The 27,157-nt window shown below is 44.4% G+C and overlaps 1 protein-coding gene across 3 annotated transcripts in view; it reads right to left on the bottom strand.

The window, feature by feature from the left end:
- LOC138468510 (formin-2-like) overlaps positions 1-27,157 on the bottom strand; it is a 609,148-nt gene that overhangs the window by 164,249 nt on the left and 417,742 nt on the right. For all 3 annotated transcript variants that reach the window (XM_069609015.1, XM_069609013.1, XM_069609014.1), the window contains exons 7-8: positions 18,626-18,772; positions 7,644-7,703 (exon numbers count right to left, since the gene is read on the bottom strand). In XM_069609015.1, the coding sequence (XP_069465116.1) occupies positions 7,644-7,703; positions 18,626-18,772 (207 nt within the window). The remainder of the gene's footprint in view (positions 1-7,643; positions 7,704-18,625; positions 18,773-27,157) is intronic.

Here is a 27,157-nt window from a genome sequence, read left to right as displayed (position 1 = left end):
CTTGGGGGTGATGAGCAGATTGGTGTACGGGGAGCAAAGTGGTCTGTTGGATTGGGCATTGCAGATAAGGTTACTGAGGTATAGTGGTGCTTTGTTTGCCATGCACTTGTGAGTAAGTGTGAGAATTTTGAATTTGATTCTGTCCTGGACAGGGAGCCAATGGTACTTCCTCCTGATGAGAGAGATGTGTTCATGGCTGGGAATGTTTAGGGCAACTCGGATAGCGTTATTCTGAACGACCTGTAGTTATTTCTTAAGCTGGTTCCTGCAACCAGAGAGTTACAGTAGTCAATCCTGGATAGTATCAAAGCTCTGGCCAGAGTGATAGAGCTGTCAGTACAAAGGAACGGTCTGCTGGCTCTTATCAATTTGGTTGTGTAGGCTGCCGAGGAGACGATAGAGTAAATCTGTCTATTTAATTTAAGTGAGTAGCCGATGTGTACCCCCAATGTTTTTATTTCATTGGTGACTGTGATAGCATTACCGTCGATGTTAAATGATTTGTAATCTTGGGGAAGGTTACTGAATGTAGTTTTGTTTCCAATGAGGATTAACTCAGTCTTATTGTCGTTAAGACACAATTCGTTAAGCGCCATCCAAGCATGGATGACCAGGTAGATCTGATTTAGGTTTTTGGAGTCTCTGTCAGGACATTGAGGAAGAAGAGGTGCTGAACGAGGAAACATCTCCTCCCGCACGCTGTGCCCCATCCAAGCAGCTTCCCAACCAACATCTCAACGCAACCCAAGACGTACTTCAGAGGTTAGAGGTGCTTTCATCTAGGCCTCTGTCCAACACTGTTAGGAATCAAACTACCTCTTAGAAAATAACAGTCACCGGCCCTTTTCTAACATTAGCAGAAAGATGCAACACCAGGTTGGCAAAATACCGCCCCACAGCTCAACAAGATGGCCAGGAGCAGCAAGTGTCCACCCATCAGCAGAAGACTGAATTGGATAGGATGTGCAAAGGGCCAAAAAGGAACTGTATTTGCAAAACTCTAAACAAATGACGTGAAAATGTCTGTACAGGTATATGTATGGTGACTTTGAACATTTGTGGCCATTAATTGATGACCTTATTTTCAACCGAGCGAATATTTTGAGATTACTCCACATCGTTCCCCCCCCCCCCCTTCTGCGTTTTGTCCACGCAGAAGACTTCAGAATAGTGGAATTTCCTAAAGAACATAATGGACAGGTTCATCCCTCATTTACATTCAAAAGGTGCTAAAACAAATGGCCCTTTTGTTGTTACCAATGGGGTTTGAATGCCAGGACTTTGCCATTCAGGATGCTCTGTTCAGGTAGGCTGAAGCAAGGAAATGGTCCAAGATGGGCAAAAAGTCTATTGGTGGCATTCCAGTGTTTTCTTTTTAATAGAGTTCCCCCCACTTGTAACAAGATTATCCCAATCCCCACTTCCAACCTCTGTGCCCTTGCTGAGTACAACCCCCCCCACACCCTCCCCATCAGAGTTCAAAAGAGAATGGCACCATAATCAACTAGTGTGTATAGCTCATCTTCACAGTCAGGCAGCATTTACTTTTCTCCAAAACACCAGAGTTTTCTTAAGTTTAAACATATCCATCTATCTATATATATATATATATATATGTATACATATATATATACTTCAAATTGCGCCACTCACCCACAGGCCTCAGGGCGCTCCAAGACAGACAACAAAAAAACATAATGCACTGCAATTGGATGGGGTCTCTGTAGTAGCATGGATCTAATGTTTACTAAATCGTCCCTCTATCAAACAGTGTTGTTTCCAGATGTTTCCTGATAAGAGTTATGGAGGCCCAACTCCTGAGATCTAGAGGAAGGGAGCACCAAATGACTGGTGCCTAGGCATTGAAGCTGGCACCACTAATCCTCTTACTGACAACACAAGGCTGATTTAACATGTTACTGTTTGAGCATAGGGTCTGCCTAAAAGGAACATTTTTTTTATCCTTGAGGAGGGGCAACTTTACCCGAGAGGCACTTCTATACTAAGACAGAATTGGATTTGTTGCTCAACTGGGAGCCAATGCGGCATCCTACGAAAGGTAGACATCTTGGAGTAACGACCCAGTCCGCATACTGCAAGGACAGCTCCATTCTGTGCCACTTGGAGCCTTTTTATGTTGGCCTTAGAAGTGCCCATCAAGAAACTATTACGGTAGTCTAACTTCGTATTTACAATTGCTTCAGCAATCAGGGCTCTATTGGCCTCTGATAGATGTGGATGAATCTGCCAGAGTAGGTCCGTACAGTAGGAGCAAGATGATATGAGGTAAGAAACCGGTTTCTTAAAAGACAGATGTGAATCGAAGAAGACTCCTAGTGTTTTGACAAATTCTGAAACTGTAATGGCATTACCATTCACGGTAAAGCCTTTGTACTGGAAATCTAGCTTTTTTTAGTTTTTGTTGGGTGCTTATAACAAGCAGCTCTGTCTTGGTCTCGTTTAGAGCCAGTGAGTTTACCACCATCCATATCCATATGGCTTCAAAAAATGTGTTTACTCTATTCACGTCTTCACTATATACCCCTGTTAGTTCGAAAACTATATGGGTGTCATCAGCATAATTTGCAAACCGGACATCCACAGAAACAAGCAAATCACAAAGGGGTTTTGAGAACACGTTGAGAAGCAGTGGAGACAAGCATGATTCCTGAGGGACACCACAGGTCAGTAGTGTTCTTAATGAGTGGGCATTTCCCTTGACGACTGTGGCCATCCTTGGCCCCAAAAAATTCTTGAACCAGTTAGCAGCTGGGGACTATACTTCCTGAACTCAATCTATTCACCAACAGTGCATGATCAAGTCGAACGCTAAGGAGAGGTCCAACAATAAGAGCAAGGCTGCACTACCTTCCTCAATAACACCTGCAATGTTTGACTTTAAATCTAAGTGGTCAGTCTCAGTCCCATGATTCATACGAAAACATGTTTGTTCAATGGCCAAAATATAATTTTGTTGCACAAATTTCTGATATTGTGTGTAGGCAATTTTATCAATTATCTTTAGTATGAACAGGACATTTGTAATGGGCCTATAGTTCCCTCGGACTGCTACATCAAGATTATCCTTCTTAATCAGTGGCGTTATCCATGCCTCCTTAATGTTTTCTGGAACATAAGCCTCTTGAAAGGAGTGGTTCACAAAGTGAGTAACCCATGCAGCAAGTGTTTTTGCAGAATCCTTAAATAGTGTAGCTGGTAAAATGTCCCCCTTACAAGAAGTAGGTTTCATACTATGTATAATCTCCATTACATCCTTTTCAGTTAAAGCTTTAAACAAGAAAGGCACATGGTTTACATTAGTTATAGTATTAGATGGAATCAAAGACGTGTCGACAGAGTGTAACAGGTTAACCTGGCCCCGGATAGCCTGTTGATGTTGCACGGTTTTATTAACAAAACCATCATGGATGGACTGGCACCAGTCGTTATCTTCAAGAGTGGTAGTCTTGGCCATTAATCCTTTTAATTCCTGCAGCACAATAAACAATTCTCTGGGTTTCGATTTTGACTGTTCCTTCTGCATATTAAAATTATTTTCTTTGGCTTTGAACACTTCTTTGAAAGCTCTCGCTACCTGCTTATAGGCTTATAGACTCATTAGTCGGATGTTTCCTACAACTACATTCAGCCTTATGGTATACAGCTCTGGCATGTAGAACACCTGCAGTGAACCACTGATTAAAACTAACTTTATTCAGTTTTACTAGTTTTAGTGGGGGCAGAGAGTCAAGAGCTTGATTTGTTGCCGTTAGTATAAATGTCCTTTGACTGTTACAGTACATTTATTAACACTGTATTTGTTGCTCACCATGTTTTCGAGTCCACTCGTCTGGATATTTTAAGACATAAGTGTACTTGTAGCCTTTTGTGCTTTTACTATGCCTTTCATTTTTTAATACATTTTGTTTGATCTGTTTTCTATTACTTTGTTAGTGTGATCCTATATGAATAGCGGAAATTGTTCCTAGCCTCCTGTAGTTTTTCAGCACCTCCTAGGCATTGAAGGGAGGGGTAGCCTGTACTCTGTTTCAATTTACAATTTCCCTCTTAGAGTCAGGCCGCCCGTAAACAAAAAAAAAGAGGGCCCCTGCCCTATTTTCTTTATCTGCTGTTCTAAAAGAGGCAAGGAAAATATCAAGGGGGAGGAGGTATTCCAAGGTAGGTAGTAAGTTTACAGTTCCTGGTTAAAATAGAGGGTCTAGCCACTTTTGAAGATTTACCAAAACACTGAGGCGAAGAAACCTCAAAAAACACATGGTAGTGGTCTGATCATAAACATTCTTCCACAGATGTTACTAATGTCTTCTGGTTTTTAGATTAGATCCAATCCAGGGTATTTCCCCCAGTGTGTGTTGGGGAAGAGACGTGTTGATGGAAACCAACAGTTTCCAAAGTTTTCCGCATTGACAAGCCCTCCTTATCCAAAGGGTTTATTTGCACATATATTAAAGTCCTCTAGACTAATAAAAGCAATAGTGTCCTTAGAAGCACCGCCAATAAATGCAAGGAGTTGCTTTTCAAAGAGCGATGTTGACGATACAGTAAAAAAATGCTCATGAGTTGACAGAATTAAATATTTAATTTGATGAACATCGTTTCTCATTGATCAAGTTCAGGAGCAGTAAATATATAAAAGTTAAATTCTTGCTTAAAGAATACTGCGACTCTCCCTCCCCTGCCCTCCTCACAGTCAGTGTAGAGGCAGGAATAACCGACTGGGGGTAGCCATGGTCACTGAATGGTATGCTGTCTCATGCATCCACGTCTCAGTAAGGATTAAGACATTAAAATTCTGTTCCGATATAAAGACTGATATTTCAGTGGCATGTTGCACTAACGAGCGAGTATTAAGAAGGCATCATTTCAAAATATTAAATGGAAGCTCAGTGGTTGGGTTAGAACTCATTTACCTAATGGGATCATTATGCTTGTATTCTGGAGTCAAAGTATCCTAAATGGTGACGTTTGGCAGACTTGGGCAAGCTAGGCTACAACCAGTATTTGGACAAAATGTGCTCCTTGCCTTCATTCCCAGCCATTTGTGATATACCGTCTTCCCCAACATTATCCACAACCATGGCACTAAGGTGAACCCTACGAGTTCTTTGAATGGCAGCAATAAGACCTAGTTGCTATGTGGTGGCAAAATACTAAAGAAGTGCAGGAGTAAAAAAAAAAAACAAGGACTGAGCACTAACAGTAACACTCCCCTACCATAAACCATCACAAACCGGCTAAGCCGCGCTGACGCACCACAATTGTCCTTAAGGCCTGCGTAGAACTACAAAAATCCTGGGGGATGTAGTTCACTATGCTAATTAGGCACGTACAAGTAAGTAAAACCTCTCAAGTTGCAATGAACCAAGACAAACCTTAGTCACGTGGATCTACCTAACGAGGCCTCAGCTAAGAACACTGTACAATGAAGCTAAAAGATATTATAAGATTCCATCGATTGCTATGAACATAAAATCAATACGCTTTTTAAAAAAAATCACACAATTGTAAAACTATCTCTCAAAACAATCAGCAGCAAATATTACAAAATGTTAATTACATAACAAAGCAATGTTCAAAACTCAGTTAATGTCTGACACATATATTGCAATTTGGCAATAACCCTAGAGGCAGGCAGGCAGGCAATTGGCAGAATACCTAATTGCAGAGGTTGAAGTGAGTGGGAACTATTGGGAGCGGATTTCACTACTGTAACTAATTCATGAAGTTAAAGCATACCTCTTCATGTTACTATCTACAGCCTTTGCTGTTAGTCTGAGATCTGCTTCACTGTACATATGCGAAATCTGGATGACACATCAGCTTGAATTGACTCCAGCTGGCTTCATCTTAGCCGGGGGAAGATGAAGACGGTCATGTTAACACTAAGAAGAAATCTCTCCTGACACCCAGTCTCCCCCCTGCATTTTTGAAAACTTGCCAAGTAGTTAAATGCCTAGACTTTATAGTTGATGAAGGTCCAGGTCATTGGCAAGGGTGCTATCGTAATATCAGCCGGCTATATGTGATTTGTCTACTTCATGCCACTGGATAAGAGCGCATTTGTAGCAGGAGCTTTAGTGGTTGGACTACTGCAATGCATTCCTGGGGGCTACTTCATTAAAACCTATCAGCAGACTCTAGGTGGCTCAAAATGGGATTGTTTCTGGATGTAGGAATACTGATCATGTCCAGGCGCCTTGCAGGAACCTGTGGTGTCTTTCTGTATTTATGTGTTTATTGAATAGGCGCCTATACAACAAATGGCGTTTCAAGGCGCACATTTCAAGTTGAGAATTCAGATTATAGTTCTCTGCATTATCTACGGGTGCATATTTATGGGGCTGCATGTGCCTAGATTAAGGATTGCATCACACAATTTATTTCAGAATGGAATCCTTGGTCCAACGAGGATCACAGACGAGCCCTCCCTAGGACTCTAAAACCAGAGGAGAGAATACTGTTAACATGGGGACTCGGGCTTTGGTATAAAATACCAAATTTTATTAATGTCAGCTCAACCTTTGTTAGATATTGGCCCCATTTGAAGCAGGTTCAGTACAAGCAGGAGTTAGTGATACATTCCGGCACAGTTGAGACCGACAAGTAGAGGCCAGAAGTAAGTGTTCAAACAGAAACAGAAACAATAAAAAACAAAAATAAAATACAATGGGAACCACCTACTTTTGGCCATTCCATCCACTTGGTTGTCAACCTGTCTGCTCCATTCCACCCACCCCGTCCACCGCCGAAGGTCACAGTTCAACTTGATTTTTGGTGCACTTCTACCACTGATTGTACCATAAATAGAGTTCCCCTAGAGCTGCTAATAGGGAGGTGGGCTACAGTAAAGAAGAGCCCACCGGTTAGCAAATCCTGCAGTGGCGTGTCTATTTTTGAGGGATGATTCACAGTTTGAAAAAGCTGGCACTCCTCTTGTGATTATACCAGTGCTGCTTTTTCAAAAGATTAAATTACAGTTACCAAAAAGACGTCCGTCTTATTCTTTGGCCAAGAAAATGAAGGTAGTCTAGCGATCCGTGAAAACAATCCTCCACTTCCCCTCCTAACTTTAAGCAATTGCATCAGGATCCATGGGGGAAATCATGCTAAACAATGTGTCTGCTGGAAAGCATAGGTAAAAGAACCGCTGAAATGCCAGCATGCCAGTAGCATATATCCGATTTTCTGCCTTATTATATTGTCTGAATGCATCTGCCATCCATTCCAAATCCCCGGAAACTAGGAAAAGCACACGTCCTTCTAGGACGGTCCAGCTTGCCCTATAAAAGTGACAACGTGGAGTGAGAGACACTGGCTACTGGCTCGGTCATACCATATTCCAACAAGATCCAGAACATTATCCAAACCAAAAATGGTGTCTACCACCACTCCATTGGTCATAGTCCCAGGTTCCTCCCTTAATTTATAAAAAAAGATTCTGAGTAAAATCATGTGTGGAGTGGATGAAATGCCATAAATTCTCAAAGCTGAAAATCTTACCAGAGGGACACACCGACATTAGAGACTGCCCCTTGTTTTGCATCACTGACCCACAGGAAATTAACAAGTCTGCTATGTTGCGCCAGAGCAAAAAACATTTTGAATTTGTGAAGAGAGCTTACCTCATATATATGCCTTAAATAGTATGAAGCAATGTATGTCAGCAGAGTGTGGCTCTTATCCTATAAAAAAAAAATAAGAGAGTAAGATTCAGGTGGGCAAACAAAAGGCCAAATCCTTGGCATCCGTCTTTGCAATTTGTTTTACCCATTTGACGTAGCTTTAATGCCTTAGTTTACTAGACAATAGACAAGCATCCCTTCTTCAAAGACATTGGTTACATCCCAAAATAGAAATGGTGCTGCATTATCAGGTGCTTCACAAGTCGTGCGAGCATCTCCACTAGGATGAAAATGCAAAGCTGAGAAATCCAGGTCAATCTCTTATAGTGGCTACAGTGCACGCTTCTAACAAATGGGGATGGGCGGGTTGATGTACAGGGCAAATCTCTCAAACAATACAAAAACTGTGCTCTGTCAGGCAAAACAAACATTTCACTATTTTAGAGGATACCAGTAGACAAAAAAGTGCGCAAATGAATACGGTAGTTTAACACGATTATCTGGAAACATTGCATTGGAGCAGGTGGCAGCGAGTTAAACATGAAGAAACACGAGCTAAGAGGGAGAGTCACCTAAGCTGGTCTAGAGATATCACGAGACCTGCCGGTCTCGCGAGATCTCGATCCGGAAAGCAGAAATGCGGCTCCTTTGGACTGGCCAAAGAGCCTGAACAGAGACTAAAGACTCATACCATCTGGACCACAATTCAAGGGCCTGTTGCCCATCTGTTGATACGTGAGTTAAGATGCAGATATCAAGCTGATGTTCCACATTGAATAAAGAAACATCGTCTGCAGCTATGCCGCCTCCTGTGCATCATTCCTTTAATTATGCAACATAATTGGCGACGAGGATCACCACTGAAACCCACGCGGTGCCATGCAAGGGGCAACACCACCATCACCGCCTTTCCTGCAAACTCCACGTAGGCCTGCCATTCCGTGGCAACAATGGCAACCCTTATTCACCACGTATGTTGAAGCCTTGGGCGAAGCAGGCTACTCGGCAGCGAGACGCAGAGCGATGCTACTAAATGCTCTGGGCGTCAAAGGACAAAGGGTGTTTGAAAGTCTCACCCCGGAGCCAGTAGCCGGCGACAATGATCATGTATTTAAGGAAGCTGTGGGAAGAATTGTCAAAAGGTTCGCCAGCAAGGAGAATACTGTTCTACACAGGATACGGTTTTACAGCCGCAAACAGGAGGCGTCAGAACCAGTGGATGACTGTTACCAAACTGCACAAATTGGCGGCACTATGCAACTTTGGAAACAATGCAGAAGGTCTGATCTGTGACATGCTGGTGGTTCATACCAACAGCAGAAAGGTAGAAGACAAGTTCATTCTAGAGAAAGAACTACAGCTGGAGAAAGCAATTGAAATAGCGAGAGCTGTGGAAGAGACAGCAGGTAGAAGGAAAAAATATGCAAACGAGCACTGTCCAGCCGAAGTGCAAGCGCTAGCCTTCCGCCCAAAGAAGGAGAGGCCGGTCCTCGACGCGAGAGAAGGGAAATGGGTGAGTAAAGAACCGTTGAAATGCCACAGGTGCATCAGCACGAAACACTTAGCTTATGACAAAGAGTGCCCGGCAAGGGACAAGGAATGCTCAGTGTGCAAAAAGATTGGACATTTTTCAATTGTGTGCCGATGGCGAAACAAAAAAGTCACCAGCGTCAACGCTGAACACAATACGGAGAAGGAATCATCCTCTGATGATGAAGGGAGACCTACTGTCATAATGGTGAACAGCCCACGGGCCAGAAGAGAAAAGCCCCACTGCGCCATCAAAATCAATGGATTGGAAACAAGAGTCATGGCCGACTCTGGCTCTGACCTAACCATAATACCGCTGCGCACGTACAAGGAGATGATGGGAACAGAGACTGTCCAAGTGCTCAGCACGCGGCACAGGCCTACAGTCTTCGGTGGCGCGTCAGTAGACATGCTTGGCTACATCAAAGGTAAAGTGGAGTTCAAAGGGAGAGAGACCACCACAAAAGTCTACTTTAATCAAGAAGGCCCAGCAGTGCTAGGGTGGGATTACCAGGCAAAACTGAAAATTAAGCTGGACACCAGCACAAAGGACCAGGTATTGTCAGTCAGTTCGAGGGAAGCACCGGTAGCGAAAGAAGATTATCCAAAACTATTTTCGGAAGAGCCAGGACACATCAAGGGCTTCGTCCACAAAATTCTACTTAAGACCAACGCAGTCCCGGTCAAACACAAGGTAAGGCCAGCACCGGCAACTGCAAGAGACACACTCAGAAGCCAACTGTGCAGAATGAAGAAAGACGGCACCATCGAAGAAATTGAAGCATCACAGTGGCTGAGCCCAGTGGTTCTCATAAAAAAACAGAATTCACAAGAGCTAAGGGTATGCATTAATCTCCGCAGTCTCAGCCTGGAAGTAAACGCGGACAGCTACCCCCTGCCGAGCATCAACAAGTTAATCCTCATGATGAAGGAGGCCAGAATGTTCTCAAAGTTGGACATGAGGAATGCGTACCATCAAATACAACTAAATAAGGAATCCAAGCCACTGACTGCTTTCAACACTCCGTTTGGCACTTATCAATTCACAAAGATGCCGTTTGGCCTATTATCCACAGCCTCTGCATTTCAATTCATGATGGACGCCCTACTACGAAATGTCAGGAACGTGTCCTATTTCCAGGATGACATCCTGGTATATGCAGCAGACGAACAGACACATGTTGCCACATTAAAAACAGTCCTCACCAAGCTTCAAGAAGCGGGAGTAAGATTAAGGTATGAAAAATGCATATTCAAGGCACAAGAAGTTGAGTATTTGGGGTACAAAATATCAGAGCATGGTATAAATCCGAGCAAAACCTACTACAGGCTATAATTAAAGCTCCTGAACCCACCAACAAAGACGAAGTGAGGTCATTCCTCGGGCTGGCGGAATATTATGCCAAATTCTTCCCCAAATTCTCTGAAACCTCAGCGCCGCTCCGCGAGCTTCTAAAAAAAGGGTAAGAGTACACGTGGCAAGAAGCCCAGACGAGATCGGTTGAAAGCATCAAACGACACATAGTGGAAGCGCCGTGCCTGCAACCATTCAACCCGGACTGGAGTACAGTTATCACTACGGACGCCAGTGCATACGGATTAGGAGCTGTTCTCACCCAGAAAAAGGGCAACACAGAACATGTGGTAGCATTTGCTTCTAAATCCCTATCGTCAGCCGAACAAATCTACTCCCCCATCGAGAAAGAAATGTTGGCGTGTGCATGGACTGTGAAACATTTCAGGACATGTGTGTGGGGCACAAAGTTCAAGTTAATCGCCGACCACAAACCCCTCATCAATATGCTCAGCCCAGGCAGCACCAAAGTGTCGACACCCAGATTAGCACGTATAGCAGCCAAACTGCAAGAATACACGTTCGAGGTACAACACATCTCGGGGTGGAAGAATTCGCAGGCAGACTGCATGTCAAGATTGCCAGAAGGCAAGGACAATTCCACCACCTTCTTGCAAGAAGAATGCATTGTAGTATCCATCACAGATCTCAAGGCCCCAGATTACCTCGAGCCAAGTGAGAGACATTGGAAGGAAGAAGATGGGAAAGACCCAACCATGGTGGGAATTAGAGAATGGGTCATGAATGGATGGCCAGATGAAAGGGAAGTGCCAGAAGGAATGAGACTATATTGGAAAGTGGCAGATGAAATCTCAAGGACCTTCAGCATAATTATGAAGACTGACCAGATGATTCCGCCCACAGGCATGAGGAAAACCATCCTGTGCAGAGCTCATGCAGGCCATTTGGGGAACACCATGACATGTCGTAGAGTGAGGGAAGCCTACTGGTGGCCGTCCATGGATCAGGGGATCCATACTATGATAGATGCCATGAGTGTCAACAGTGACAAGACCATAAAGATCAGACAAGCGCCCATAATTCCCACTGAAACCCCTGAAGCTGTGTGGTCAAAAGTAGGCCTGGACTTTATAGGACCATTGGAAGAAATGGCTACCAAACATCGCTATGTCATCGTGCCAGTCGATTACTTATCGAAGTGGGTCGAGGCCGAGTTTGTCCCCAACATTACGACTGCCACCATAATAGAAGTCCTCACTGCCATCTTCCAGAGGAAAGGGCTCCCCAATGAGTTAGTGACAGACAATGGGGTACAGCTAATATCCAGAGACATGGAACTGTTCCTGAAGAAGCACAACATTCACCAGAAGAAAGCAGCGCTGTATCATCCCCAAGCCAATGGGCTTGTGGAGAGGGCCAACAGGTTTATTAAAGGAGCCATCCAATTAGCGACCGCCTCAGGAATGGATCCCCTCAAAACGACCCAAGAAGCCATTGCAGCTCACAGACTGACTCCGAATGGGATCACCCAAATCTCCCCTTTTCGCATGTTGAGAGGGAGGAGAGCAGCTTCCACACTAGTGCCACCATGGTTGGCCAGAGTAAGAGAAGATGAGGAAGTAGACATGTCGGAAGTGGTGTGGAGAATAGAGAACAGCAAAGCATGCATGAAAAGGTGGAGCGACAGAAGGACAAAACAAAGGTCAGACGTAAAAGAAGGAGATTGGATCAAAATACGTTTGCCGACCAAGGATCAAATGCCGGGCTCAAGGTTCAGCAGGCCCGTAAAAGTGATTCACAGAGGAACCAACCACGTCTGCACCGAAGACGGGCGCACATGGAACATGGAGAGAGTAGCCATGTTTGAAAAGAGGCAAGAGAGAGAAAAGACCCATGAAAGACCTGAAACCGAGGAGGTAATGGACAATAAGAGAGAGAGAGAGAGAGAACGAGAGCCGGAGACAGACAGAAGAGAAGTCGAAGAAAATGAAATTGAAGCGGATACACCCACAGTAGAGCAAGAAGATGACCACAAGCAGGAGGCCCATAGCGAGAGAGGTGACCGGCCGAGAAGGGAACACAGAAGACCGGTGAGATACAGTGACTATGTCCTGCAATAACTTGTTTTGCATTATCAGAGGGAGGTGTGTAGAGATATCGCGAGACGGGGAGGTCTTGCAAGATCTCGATCCGGAAAGCAGAAATGCTGCTCCCGTGCTTCGCGCGCGGCAGACGCCGGGAGCGGAGGAATGGAGCAACATCGGCTCCTGTGTGCTCCTCCTTTGGACTGGCCAAAGAGCCTGATCAGAGACTAAAGACTCATACCAGCTGGACCACAATTCAAGGGCCTGTTGCCCATCTGTTACTTGAGTTAAGATGCAGATATCAAGTTGATATTCCACATTAAATAAAGAAACATCGTCTGGAGCTACGCAGCCTCCTGTGTATCATTCCATTAATTATACAACAGCTGCTAAAATAATGTTGTGAATTAAGCACTTCACTGGAACCCTATCGTTCTTTGCAAACCTCCCACTCTGCCTGCACTCTGTGCCATCTCAAGTCCCTGTGCCCAAGTCTTTCAGCGAGTTACAGGTCTCTTCATTGCATCATCATTTTTGTTACCCGTTTACTACCGCTTCCAGGACCCCCAGTCAATGTCTTTGCACTTTTCTGCCTCTCCTGGTCTTTCCGCAATTTGCGGGTGCTCCTTTCTCACTCGCTGCCACTCTTGGCTTCTCTGCAAATGTATCTAACGCCGCCCCTGCACTCCCTTCTTCCCACTACTGTTCCCTGCGTCCCAAATACTTGCAGTTTCCCCACCTCAGCCTGAGAGCTCTATCTCCCCTCCTTGCCAAGAGGGCGCTGAATCTGACAAGACAGCAAGTTCTAGTCACCTTCATAGTTTGAAAGCAAAGATCATTTTTTAAAATGTTTTCATAGCCTTTTAGACCAAGGGAGGGGTCGTTATTGGGCCATAAAATGGGACAGGGCCACTACGCCCAGCGATAATGCCTGCAAGTAGGTCGTTTGCAATCTCCATGTGCTAAAAAAGTTAACTCTCTTTTAACTAATTATTCCCCACATATCCAGTTCAGGAAATGATATGGTTGACATTTCTTGTGCTTTGTAACGTCAAGAGACATTCTTAATTTTTGTTGTTACACATCGAGCGAATTCGTCACTTCTCTTCAAATGGGAGCCCCCCCCTGCCGTGAGACTGAGGAAGTAAACCCTCTCCGCAACACCCTCCCTAGGTGCCAAGGCAAAAGGGACCACACAGGAGACACTCTCCTTATGGGACAAGGACTCCCGTTCCTGTGAGGGACTTCCTAAAGCTGATCACACTGTGGCCTACATGGGGTGCACTCAAATCCCAGAACCTTTTGAACACCATGACTGGGACGATGAAACTCCTGATCATTGCCATTATCTTAAAGAAAGAGAAAAAGAGGTCCCTTTAAATCTAAGCAGCCAATTTACTGGGAGTATGTTAAATAACGTACTCTGGACAGAGGAGAGAGTGAACAACGATAATCGCATATGCAGGCATGGGAAGGCCCTGAGCTCCGCCAAACGTTGAGGAGACAAGAGTTAGCAGAAGCCAGGAAGCCTGCGAATTTGAAACTCGCTGGATACAAGAGACTGGGACACTAAAGCCACTGCGCAACCCCGGCATGAGAAGCCAGCAGGGCCAGAGCTCAGAGAAAGAAACTGGGACACAAGCTATGGTGCAACCCCAGCATGAGAAACGAGCTGGGAAGGAGCCAAAAGGAAGGTGGTGGCGAGACCACGGAAGCCTCGTGGTGGATAGCCAGTCCCACAACGATTGCTGATAACACCGTGCACAGCAATACGCAGGGTGTCCGGCTCCTTGGCAGAAAACCAGGACACCAAGGAAATGAGCAAGTCCGCAAGGAGGAAGACGCCAACCAAGACACAGTTATTCACCGCCCGTTTCAAGAACTCCAGGGCAGGGGGGAGCTAGCTTCACGGTAGCAGCACCTAGACTCTGTAACTCTCTCCCACCGAACATACGCAATGGACTCTCCCACCCCCACTTCAAGAAACTGTTAAAAACGTGGTTATTTAGCAAGTTCTAAATTCAAAGAGTCTTACCACGAATTACCAGTGCACAGCATTACTTAAGGCTGTAAGTAAACTATATGTCACATATGTCTACTGTATTCAAGTATCTTGTAAACAGATGAACTATTTGTTTTCTTACATATTTTTGCCCTTTGTAACCAGATTAATACCACAGTAACCTGTTTGGGGAAAGAAAGAAAGAAAGAAAGAAAGAAAGAAAGAAAGAAAGAAAGAAAGAAAGAAAGAAAGAAAGAAAGAAAGAAAGAAAGAAAAAAAGAAAGAAAGAAAAGAAAGAAAGAAAGAAAGAGGCGTCTGAGACCAAAGAGAGGGTCTAAGGGTAACTAGACTCTTGAGGACATTTTTCTACACGATAACAGGGAGAACAGGAATAAAGGGAGGTCGAGAAGGGATCATTATACCGTACAGTCAACTCATCTCAGTGTAAGTCATGAGATAAAGTTACACTTGAAGCAAATGAACTTGAATTGTTGGCATACTAGACGGAGAAGTATTGAGAATCTAAATGATGAGAGAAACGATCAATGGAGAACAATATCCTGAAAAGAAGGGAAAGTAATTCGATATTTTGCACAAAAAAGACACAATATCAACGAGGGAGAGTATTTTGAGTCAGAGTTCAGAGGAATTGGACAATTAAAATTTGCAAAAGCAAATAAGTCAAAGTAAGCAGAGCTATAATTGGACCAGAGGGAAAGAATATCTACATCATTTTTCCTTCCAGGAATCTGTTGCAAACAGTAACCAAAGTTATAGAAACGTGATTCACAAAAGGGATTTCCAAGTAGAAAGGAGAATTCAAAAGCACATTAAGGGAACTACAGGGACTGGTTCAAGAAGTCATGAGAGACTATTTATAGAAACAGAATCATAGACTTGAGCAGCGGGTCCCAGGTATGGCCCTCATGCCTCCTATGCATATGCCAGCCTGAAGGATGAAAAACAAGAGATGCCAGTCGCTGTTTGGCCAACCCCCAGGCGGACTGGTGCATTCCACGTATGTGAGCAGATATTCTCTGAGGCAACCGTTCAAACCCTAATCAGCTGATGTCTTCGCGGATACAGGTACCCCCATCAATGGGCCAGGTTGACTAATAATAAATATCCAGCCATGCTGACATCCTTTGTGAAACCAAGACATAGTAACGTTAGTCACAAAGTAAACTTGCATCCCTGCATGAAGTTACGCAAACACACGTGCACACACAAGAACATGCATAAACAGTTCTGTAGATAGAGGACAGATACATGCACATATTGTCAGAACCCTTTCCTTTTCACTTCCCAAACGCAGAAACGCAAGAAAGCAAAGGTCACACAGAGCAAGCTTGCAACCGCTTCGCTGCAACGGACCATATGGAGCTAGAGGGACATATAAGGAACCTGGAAGAGTCAATATATATATATATATATATATATATATATATATATATATATATATATATATATATGGAAACCTTAAAATGACTATGTAATTCATATGAAGCCACAGGCCTCAGAATAAGGAAAGAAGAGATGCAGAAATATACAGCATGAGGCACAGAGCCAGTGCTCACAGCCAAGGGCAAGAGGAACATTCATGGCTCCCGGGTCATGGAGCCACCTGCAAACTAACAGAATAAATGCACACTAATTGCAGACTGAAAAGCTGTGTTTTGCGGTCTTCACCCAAGTGACTCAGCCAAGCCAAACAATGGCCATTGACCGGTGGGAAAACTAGCGGTTCCCAGCGAAGACAGACAGAATTGTTACATGTGTTGTCAAACAGACATTGCAACCTGCAGGCACTCTCCCAGGCTGGGTGGCTATACCAGTGGCAACAATGGGGACACACAGTCTTTATTACCTTGAAAAGGTACACAGAGCACTGTGAACAGAACAGGGTCCCAGGCCGAAGGAGACCCGCTCTAGCCAATCAGGGAACACAAACCATGGGGTGGTGTGTAATGGGGCAAGGGCTAATGGTCATCCTGCGCCCATCCAACAATGTAATAGATTGTTTTTGGGGGAAGTCTCAGGCGAAACCACCTGACATGGAAGGACCAGTTAGACAGCTCATATTTCATGCGTGCCGGCTCCTGGAAACATTAGCACTGTTTTAGGTGGAGCGGCCATTGAATGTCCCATCACGTGATTCACTCGGGTGAGGTGACGGGCTAGTCTTTTTCCTTTCTGTTGCTAATGCGCGGCTGGCTGGGAGGTATTTATTTTCAGTTCTCCCAGCGAGCCGTGCATTGCAACGTCAGTTTTTGCTTCTGCACGCTGCTGTGTTTTGTTCCAGCGCTCGCTTTCTCTCCGGTGTATTTTCTTCGCTACGGTCTCCGGACCTTAGCCCCTCCTCTCTCACTTCCTCTCGCATACTCTTTCGCCTTGCCCGCTTGCCTCTTCTCTGCCTTCCTCTCTCCTCTAGCGTTTTGGCGCACCCTGACTTACTATTTACCTTCTCCCTTTCTTTCCGCTTGGGTCCTTTTTCCTTCCTCTATCATTTCTCACTGTTTGACCTTCCAGTATTGCTAACGTCCTGCCTGCACCTACCTTCGCGGGACGATATTCCCGGTTTAGGGTTTCACTTCCATCTCTCCTGACCAGGCTCCTTCCTGCTTGGAGTTGTTCGCTCCAGAAACTACAATTCCATCATACTTACCATCTCTGGATTTGTCTCTGGATCTTTCATCACCTGTTCTTCGTGCTACTTCCAGCTACCAAGGAGGACTCAACTGGCAGTGGTTTATTTTTAGCCTATGGCCTTTTCCCCATAATTTTCGCCCGTCGTGGTGGAGGGGCCACAGGGGCTACAGCTCACTGGTGGCCACTGTGGCTTCCGATCGCAATAGGTACTCAACTCCATCTCTACATCAGTACCGAGAGACGGTTCTCTTCAACACGGATTCCAGCTCAACAGGTGAGGAGTCGGAGGAGGGTAGTGGGTCTGAAGAATTCCAGTTAGTAGTTGACATCATATTGGGGATACCTATAGGTGCTACTACCCACACTACCCATTAGAGCTAGGTCTTAGGTTTTGGAGAACAGTTAGAAATTGCGACGTCATTACTGGATAAAAGCTTGTGACATGGGCTCAGGAGCTGTGATTGCCAGAGATTTTTGTATTTCCTGTATGATCTCTGTTTGTTAAATAAAAGACATTTCTAATTTGCCCTATGGCTGAGTCCTCCGTCATTGCGAGGGGAGGGTTCAATGGGCCCCACGTACTCCGCTAAGCAGTGATGTGTGACACAAACCGGATCACCCATAGTGATAGGGCAGGCTAGGTCTTATATTCTTTCTTTGATAAACACTTGTGAACCATGTCCTTAAGTGTTCGCATCCTTTTTCTGACTCGCCACACAACCAAATCTTTTGCATTGCAGTACAGCTACAAGAGGGATGACCTCAAAGGAGTCAAAACCAGTTGGTAGGCGTTTGGCTCTTCACCCACCCATTGACTGCCCATCCACATGATAATCCCTATGGTTATTCCCAGACATTACTTTCCCCTACCCACCCAAAACACATCCTCCAGGTGTCTGAGTTAGCTCTATCAAAATGTAACATCAAACATTAGCCTTCCAGTGTTATTTCTAAGCAGTGTGTTGAAAGTTAATATGGTATTTGCAGTTTCACATGCTCTATTGATGTAATGAAATGTATTAACCAAGTGTGCCTTGAGCCACTCGATCTACAGATTTTCCTTGCACTGAAAGTCCTGATAAACAATGACAAAGTCAACAGTTTTGGCTTTAGTGAAGTCATTGGATAGGCATTTTCCAGGGACTGCTTCTGATAATCTCACCATTTTTCACCTGTTGCCATTTTATGGTCAGGTAGCACCATGATGGTAGTGCCTGTTAAATGTCTACCCCATGTATACACAAAAGCCCAAACTGTTGGCTTTACCAAGTCTGTTTGCTAACTCAGCTTTTTTGGGAAATAACCTCAGCCCCCTTCACTCCATCCCTGTTCTAACATGGATTGTAACCACAACGGTTAATAACCGTGCATCAAATTTAAACCATAATCAGCCATTACTTACCCCACTTTTCACATCTTTCAATTTGGGAAGGATATCCAGGTTAAACCCGTCAGCCTGTCCCCTTGATTGATTTCCCCCGTTCATATAGTTGCCAAATGCCAAGATCACTGCGAGAACTTGCTTCACTGCGGGCCCTTTTCTCAAAGTCTGAAAAAAATCAGAAAAAAATATAAAATAAAGCATTTACATTGTGTTCATGCCGGTGTCCAGCCTCTAAATACAGAACTGTAATTCCAACCAGTGGCGCTCTGCATTGTCTTGCTTCCAAGCGAGCTGTCCTCCCGGTTTGATTGGTGTGTTTTACAATGGCTTGGTTATGTCATCTCGTTATCTCACCTTTCTGTATGGTTTCTCAATAGTGCTATTAAGACCAAGATACTGGGTGAAGTAGTACTCGTGTCTACTCGCACCCTTTACCAGCTCAGCCCTAGATATTGCATCCTGTCACAGATCATGCCCCTGCTATTCCAAGCCAGAAGATGCAGCAGTTCATCAGGGTCACAAGGTGATGCTCTTGGTCCTCCTGCATCAATGATGAGTGTTCCAAGTCTTATTTACACACACTTCAGCCACCAGACAAACTTTGCGGCAGGAGAACACCACAAAATCACCTGACAAGTTTATTTCATTTGTCGATAGCACCCAAACCCGGAAGTGTCACGGCGCTAATGCATTGCGATTAACACAAAGACAATAAACCCAATAGCACAAGAAAGGCAAAACATTTATGCATTCTAATATTATTCAGGGTTGTTAAAGAGGCAAAGATAAGCACTTGACGATTGATACTATGGGCTATGCATGGCACAAAGTGTGGGGCGATTTTTGATGTTAAACCTATTAAGCCCATGCATGAAAATCTATGAAAGTTAAGTATGGGTTACAAACGTGTGCTTGCAGGCTGTAAAAAGACAAGCTTTCAGCACAGTAGCTGCAAGTTAGTACAAGCAAGGAGAGGAGTTGGAGTGTGCTTGTTGATGTGGTTGTGATTGAAGACTAATTGAGAACTTAAAGATAAGTCACTGGAGTCACTGATTTAGGTTATTTCTTCTGCAACCGCTTTATTTAATTCAAGTGCTTCAGTCAATTTCAAGTTTGCTGTGTTTTATTTAAGTGATAAACTCCTTGGTCGGGGCTTTACCAGGAAGTAGCGGCCCGCCTTCCCGAGGTAACTGATAAAGCAAGGACAATTACCAGCTGGTACAACCCACTCTGGAAGTCTCCACCACCATTAGCTTGCCAGGGTACATACCCTGGGTGCTGGAGGCCACTATTGTGAAGGTGGAAAACCAGGTAAATCTGTAGCCTGCATCCAATTGTTTTCACTCCCCAAAACAATGGATGCCATGGAAATGCTAGATGGGTGAACTTTATATATACTGAGACATTCGATGTGAGTGGAAGGTGGTTTGGGTGTCGCAATGGCACATGCAGTCAAACGTTTCTTGCATGGAACAGGGTGAAAGGAGTGGTTTTGGTTCTAGGTGATATTCGCGCATTTTGAGTTTCAAACACCAAAAATACCAATTCATTTGACAAATGACAAAATATCACGTGTATTGCCCTGATCCTCACTCTGTCCTCTCGTGGGTGCTTTTTTTAGTTAATCAGGGAGGTTGTGGCGTTGGCCCTTTAAGGACGCGCACGCAACGGGGTGACGTTCACTCCGTCGCCTGCCTTCTATAAATAAACGGGGCATTCCCGGCGGCGTCAGAGCCACCGGGGAGCCCACACAAGTAACATCTTGTCTCCGTGTCTCTGTGCACACGGGGGTGGGGGGCTCACGGGCGGCGGTAGCGGAACACCACCAACAGTGGTGTCGGCCTTGCACCCCCGCTTTTATGCCCCTTCCCCTCTCCAGCCCTGCACACACACTCCGTCATACAGTTGCACCATCCAATACATTTTAACTAGCACACCCTTCCTCCCCCTACCATTTCCACTACATTCGCACACCTCTCCTCACATACATGTACACACATATGCACTCACCAAAACATTAACTAACCTTATTTCCAAAACGTTCCTCGCCCAAACGCGCCTGTCAGCCCATGCGGGCACTCGTGAGAGTCTCAGGGAGCAGCTGGCATTCCCTAGATGGCTGCGCACTAAGAGGAAGACAGCGTTGGATAGAGCAAGGCAAGTGCGGGTGGTGGTTGAGGAGGGGGTTCGCTTATGGGCTAGGACGGTGGGTAATGGGGTTTTAGCGATCGATTTAGAAAGACGAATTATAGATTTAAAATCAATAATTCGATCTTTCGGAATCATTCTTTTTTTTGTTTCGGCTTTTATAAAACTATATTTTCACCTAATACTGTGTTTTTGTGTAGTTGGCAGGCAGGGAGCGGGAGCAGTAGCGGGTGGAGCAGAATTGGACTGGGAGGAGCAGGGTAGGACTGGGAGGAGGAGAGTAGTAGTGGTATGAGGAGAGTAGTAGTGGGGAGGAGGGGAGCACTGGTGCGGAGGAGGGCAGAGGGAGAAGTAGTGGTAAGATGGATTTCCAAAATCAACCTTGAGGGTGAATTTTATGAGGCCAACCTATTATGATGAACAAGGAGACCCATATCTATCCAAGCCCAATCAAGGTAAAGTAGCAGAGCGACAAGGCTTAGACTCAGATGGGCTGCAAGATTTGTCTAGAGCTACGAGTACATACTGGATCACACAAATAATTCAATTAGACAGGCAAGTACAAAAATATCCTATGATTTATTTTGCCTTTAAAATACACACTAAGCAAGTGAAACCTCTAGGCTAATGTTGCCATACACTTACTGTAAAACATATCTATACAGTCAAATTTAGGAGAAGAAAGAAAGCATATGATTCAATAAACAGTATACCACAGGTAAGTAGTCAGATGCATGACATTCAGTAGACACTTTAGAATAACCACCGAACAGTTTCCCTAACAGTTAGTGAATCCAGCCCCAATATGGTTTGGGGCCTTGCGGCCTAAAGTCATCAGTTCCAATGTTATACTTTTCAGGTAGGTTGGATGATGCCAGTGGTTATGATACAAAGTTCAAAAATATAAGTTAAGTTCAGGTAAGTAAACTGACTCAATCCCAGGCATTAAGATAGGCCTAGAAACAAATCCTTGACCAGGCTTCAACCGACCAAAGTCCGCAAAGAGTGAATTATGGACAGGAATTTACACCTATGGGGAACAGGTATGTTAACTGCCCCCCTCCTCCCAACCACCCACACATCAATTGCTCCAGAGACCACTACTGAGCTGCTGGAATATTTAGAGACAGTGTTTTGTGCTTGGTCGGGTCAAGGAAGGATCAAGGGTTGCGAGTGCAGAGGTTACATTTGGAATGCAGCATTTCGCGTTCGCTCCGGTGCTTGGTTCTCAATTCCAGCTGAACACCCAAATAGAGAAAAAGTGAAGACTCATGCAGAGCAGGCAACCTCAGGATGCTCCTAGGATGCAAATAAAGGCTATTGCAATGAGATCACCACTATCAGACGGAGACAGGCAATCGTTCCAAGGATGAACAAATGAGCAGGTCCTGAATAGCTTCAGTTTATGCAAGAAGGCTGATAATGCAGGCATCTTACAGTCCAAGTTCCAAGGATCCACTCAGAACGGCGACAGCTGCCGCGTAGTAGCTTGTCAGTCACTGGTTGGTCCAGGGACACGTGCAAACTCTAAAAAGGCACAGACCCTTGAGGGACCAAGATTGGGTAGAGAGGGGCTACGATTGGTTGTTCCCACCATTCCGCGGGTCAAAGTACTGACACTGGTCTTCTTGAGATCAAGCAGAAGAGCAGGGCTTCACTGAGACTTTATTGGAGTTGGTGCTGGTCAACTACAAGATTTGTCCTCGGGTCATCAGTGGCTTGCTCTTCTTCGTAGGGTCTGGGCTCCAATGACGATCTGCAGAATGGCTGCAGGAGAATCCTTTTATCCAAAATCTGGACTGGAACTCACCCAGGTCCACTAATGGTAAGGATCTGCACCAATCAAACTGGCAGTGGCTTTCCAATCATGGATAGCCACTTGCCAAATTAGCTGCTCGGCAACATACATTCAGCAACAGGATGTGTACTGGGACTAGAAGGTCCCAGTCCCCACATCTGGGCTCCCACACCAAACCCCCTCTTTTCTGTTGAAAGCAGCATATTTCTCTGAGAAAGGAATTCCCATACAGGACAATTCCAGACCCAATAGGGCACGAAGAAGGCCAACAAACAATATGGCCAAAGGACAGGCAAAAACCTTGATGCATGGCCATCTTAGGGTGCTAGCCCCTTTAGTAGCTATTTGCAGTAAATCCAAAAGTGCATATTTAAAAAGTATAAAACACGATGGAAAAATATCTGCTGCCATCAGTCCACCCTAGGCACATGTAGATGAAACTAAAAGAAGCCAATACAGAATAACTTATTTGCAAACAAAGTATCCTAACCTCACTTCACTTTAGGGTGTGTAAAATTCTAACAATACAAGAAATTCACTAAGAGACAGTCTCTCGGTACCAAAAGTCTTATGAACTGATCTTTTCCCCACAAGAATGATCCTAAAAGATGAGGAAAGTAAAGCATAAGGATTTACCTGCCACCAGAAAGTCAAGTCAAGAGTCAAAAAAAGCAAAAAGAAAGGGTGTCCTATAGAAGTCTATGGAATGAAAGCATAAAAAAGAAAATTATTTTTAACAAGTAGTACATTCGAAGGGTGAAGGCAAGAACTAGGAGTGAAACATCTGAGGGAGGGGTGCAGTAGTGACAGTAGCAAGAGGTGAGTGTGGGTTTGATTGGCCATCCAGAATCCAATAGGGTAATTACAAGGCACCAACCCTATCTATCCCCATTAGAATACTTACCCTTGGATAGTGTAGAGACAGTTGGGAAGTCCCTGGGGGACTTTGAGAGCCAAGGACTAGTTAATTTACAGAACCATCACAGTGCATCTAGAATTTTAGAATACTAAGTCGGAAACAATCAGTGGCACTAAACTAGGGTTAAGGAAGCCTGGGCTAGGGAGAAGGGTGAAACATATGAGATGGAGAGGGATGGCCGTATGCCCCACATATTAAAAATAATAGCACAGTCTACAACTCAAAGTAATTTCTGTGACATCTGTGACAGTGGTGGCACGGCACCTTCCCAGGATGAGGATCATGGAAGCTCTGTGAGAGGATGGCCAACTTCTCTGCATGAGATCACAGCTTTAGATCTAGCAGGTTACTCCATCTGCCCTCCTTTCTTTCAAGTGCCTGCTTCTTTGTCCACCTCTTTCATTGTCCATCATCTCAACTTCACTGGCTTATACTTCTCTGTTCAAAGTGCCAATTTTCTCGATTCATTTTTCTAGAAGCTCTTGGAATCTTCCATTTTCTTTCTTCTCACAACAATCTGATTGACATACTCATCTTTCCATTCCTCATTCTGTTACTTTATTCAAACTTTTTGGACAGCCTTCGTTCCCCAGTCTTCAATTTTAAAGTCTCTACATTCTGTCCCTCCTTCATCCCTTTTAGTACTATTCTCAATCTTTCCCATATCTTGCCTCTTCCCCTCATGTTCACACCCTTAGGGTACTACAGTCACTGCTCACCAAATTCTGCATCTCTCTCCATCTTAATACCTTGGAGCACTTTCTTTGATCCTCTGAGTATCACTGTTTCAGTTTGAAGTGCCAGCCTTAAAGTATGCCTCTTTTACCCTAATCACCACTTTGGTCCTCCTTCTTCGCCAATCCTCTGCGCACCACCCTCAACTACTTTCACCCTCTATTTCTTTACCTTTGGGCAACACCCATCTCCTTATTTCTCCCAATCACCCTTTATTAAAACCTTAGGCACCAGCATCTGGCACTCTTTCATGTTCATGGATTTCTAGGCATCTCCCAGCTTCTTCACCCATCTTACCACACCCCTCTAGCCTCACCCTATTTCCCACTACTTTCTAGCTTAATGGTCTTTATATTGCTACCACATTCTCCAGCCCTCAAGGTATCACCTTCTTTCTGAATAATTTCAACTTCCTTGGGCACCTCACTCCCACTCCTGGTCTCTTGCTCTGTGTCTCAACTCGTGGGTACATTTTCTGGCTTCCAGTCTCCAGTATTGCAGAGACTCCCGCACCTCTCCTCCAAAGTCTTGATCAAGCCCTTGCTTGTTCCTCTAAACTACTCCAAAATGAACAGTCTCTGCGCACCTACACTGAATACCTAAACTGAGAGACGAAGCTTCTCAGTTGTTGCAGGACTTTGGCAACACCTTCTAGCCTTTTTCTGGTGAAAGGGAAATTGGGTGTGGAATCTGGGATTGGCTGTTCACCTCCACCCATGGTACACTGGTAATGGCCTACAGCCCTGATAGGAAACCGAGGACTGGCTTGTCCTATATTCCTGCCAAAACATGGCCTTGCCTTTCAGATTCTCTCTGGGGTAAGGGAATTCAACTGTCTTCAGGAAGCTGGTATAAGGGTGAACTGATGGGCCCCCTCACGCAGGATGGCTTCCAGTTTGGATTTAGGACAGGCTAGTCAATCCTGATGGGCAGTAGGTCAGATACCAAGAGTGACAAAAGGCATATAAACACTAATACAAATATATTAGTTAGTCACAATTGTGTAGTTTTTAGTCAAGTTGATGTTACTATCTGAAGAACATTTTGAGATGCTTATAACTTTGGTGCCCTTTGATAGATCTGCACATAACTTGCCAAAAAATACATGCACCTCTGAAAATGTTTGAAAGTTTTATGAACCCTTAGTCTGCATGCATCCTGGTCACAATCCCTCATTACATATGGAAGCCCTCACCCTCATAAGACCCTCATAACATCCCTTTATTACCCCTACCACAGGATCCCTTACTTTCATCTCCCTTATACTTTCATCAGAGTCTCTTTGTGCACTAGCACCTGGAGTGTATCAATTGCTGGCCGGGATTACCACAATAACTGAACAGACTCCGAGACTATGGCAAAGTACTACTTTATTATCAGCTCAATAAAGTAGAGCCATCTGGCAAGCACAGCAAATCACAGCTTGCACACTCTCAAACACATTTCAGTTACACAAAGGCTTTATACCTCAATATGTTTCAGCTATAACCCTATGGGGGAAATAGTAAAAACGAATTCGGCGCAGGCATAGGTTAAGAGAACATATATGCCTATAGCTTATTTAGGTGTTAGTAACATCACTGGCTACCCCTCATCAAGTAGGCACGCCTGGTAACCTCCAACTATGTTTAATACATATAATAGAAAAACAGCAGTGGATTGGCTTCTGCAACAATGTCTAGTCCATTATAACATAGGCCTTCCTGGTTGGTTGACACCCTCTTCCAACATGGGACAATTGGCTTGTTAGCAGCACATAAGCAAAATGAAACCCAGGTGCGGGGAACAACATCAGACAATTGCCCACTTGGCCAATTAGCATAGCATCTCTCCTCAGTTAGGCACTAAGCCAAAGTCTCTTCTTTGTAGTTTACCTTGTTGACTGTTCTCTTCTCCAGCACTTTAAAGGGAGTGAAAGTACATTTCTAACTTAATCTGGAGCTTTATGAACAGGCCTTTTTTTCTGGTCTTGCACCACATGTGAGGAGACCATGATTTGTCCATCTGTCCTCTTATTTAGTATTATTTGATTCAATTATACTAGGTGCTATTACTCTTCTTGGCCTCTTGAGACTTGGTTGCTCTGTCTTGCATATGCTTTCTGTATTTTTTAACTGTCCAATGCTTGGCACTCGCAAATCTTCACTCCTTTACTTAATCTAAGAGAAATATGTCTTGCATACATGACTTATCCTCTTTGACTCCTTTTGTGCCTTGCAGTTGCTTCTCACTGTGGCATCCTTGATCTTTATCCAAACAAATATTCTTTGTTCTTGCATGAATTTGTATTTCAGTGCCTGTCATCTCCGCAGCCTTGGTCTTTCTCCTTAGGACTTTTAGCTTACGAAACTTTTAGGATTCGAAACCGACATCAATCTTCTCAACACGCCTACTTTACCTGTGCTATATTTTCTACAGGAGCAAGGTTCTATATTTCTTATCTACTTTATGTTTCTGCGTACATACATCTACTGCATCTTTTATCACTTATCTTCTCAGTATATATGACTTCTATCTATCCACATATTCATTTACCTTGTTACTTCATTCACATCTTGATTCTTTGAGTATTCATACATCTTTTCAGTGCACCTTCGTCTCTTCTCTTCATGATGTCACTTTGCACCTCTCAGACTTTTATATTTCTATATCCAGTGGTGTCTGCAGACTTCCTTCTACCACTTCAGCTCAAGGGTACCTTTGGTGTGGTTGTCTGAGTGCATAACGTCTTTCAGATCTTTGATGCAGTATTGGGACGATACCAGATGTTGTACAGAGTGCTTTCTTGACGCTCCTCCAATATGACAGAGGTAAGGGGTTGTACTTCATGAGTGACGTGTACATCTGCTTCTCTACATTCCCCACCTTGTCGAGTTCTTGACCACCTCCTCCATCTTCTTCACCGTTTCTTCAGACTGTGCTTTCTTCAGAATCTATATCTTTGTCACCC

This window comes from Ambystoma mexicanum, chromosome 4q, assembly GCF_040938575.1.
Source record: "Ambystoma mexicanum isolate Mex_15411 chromosome 4q, UKY_AmexF1_1, whole genome shotgun sequence".
Taxonomy (NCBI): domain Eukaryota; kingdom Metazoa; phylum Chordata; class Amphibia; order Caudata; family Ambystomatidae; genus Ambystoma; species Ambystoma mexicanum.
Note: the sequence above shows the minus strand (reverse complement) of the source record. Positions and strands in the feature narration are given on the sequence as shown.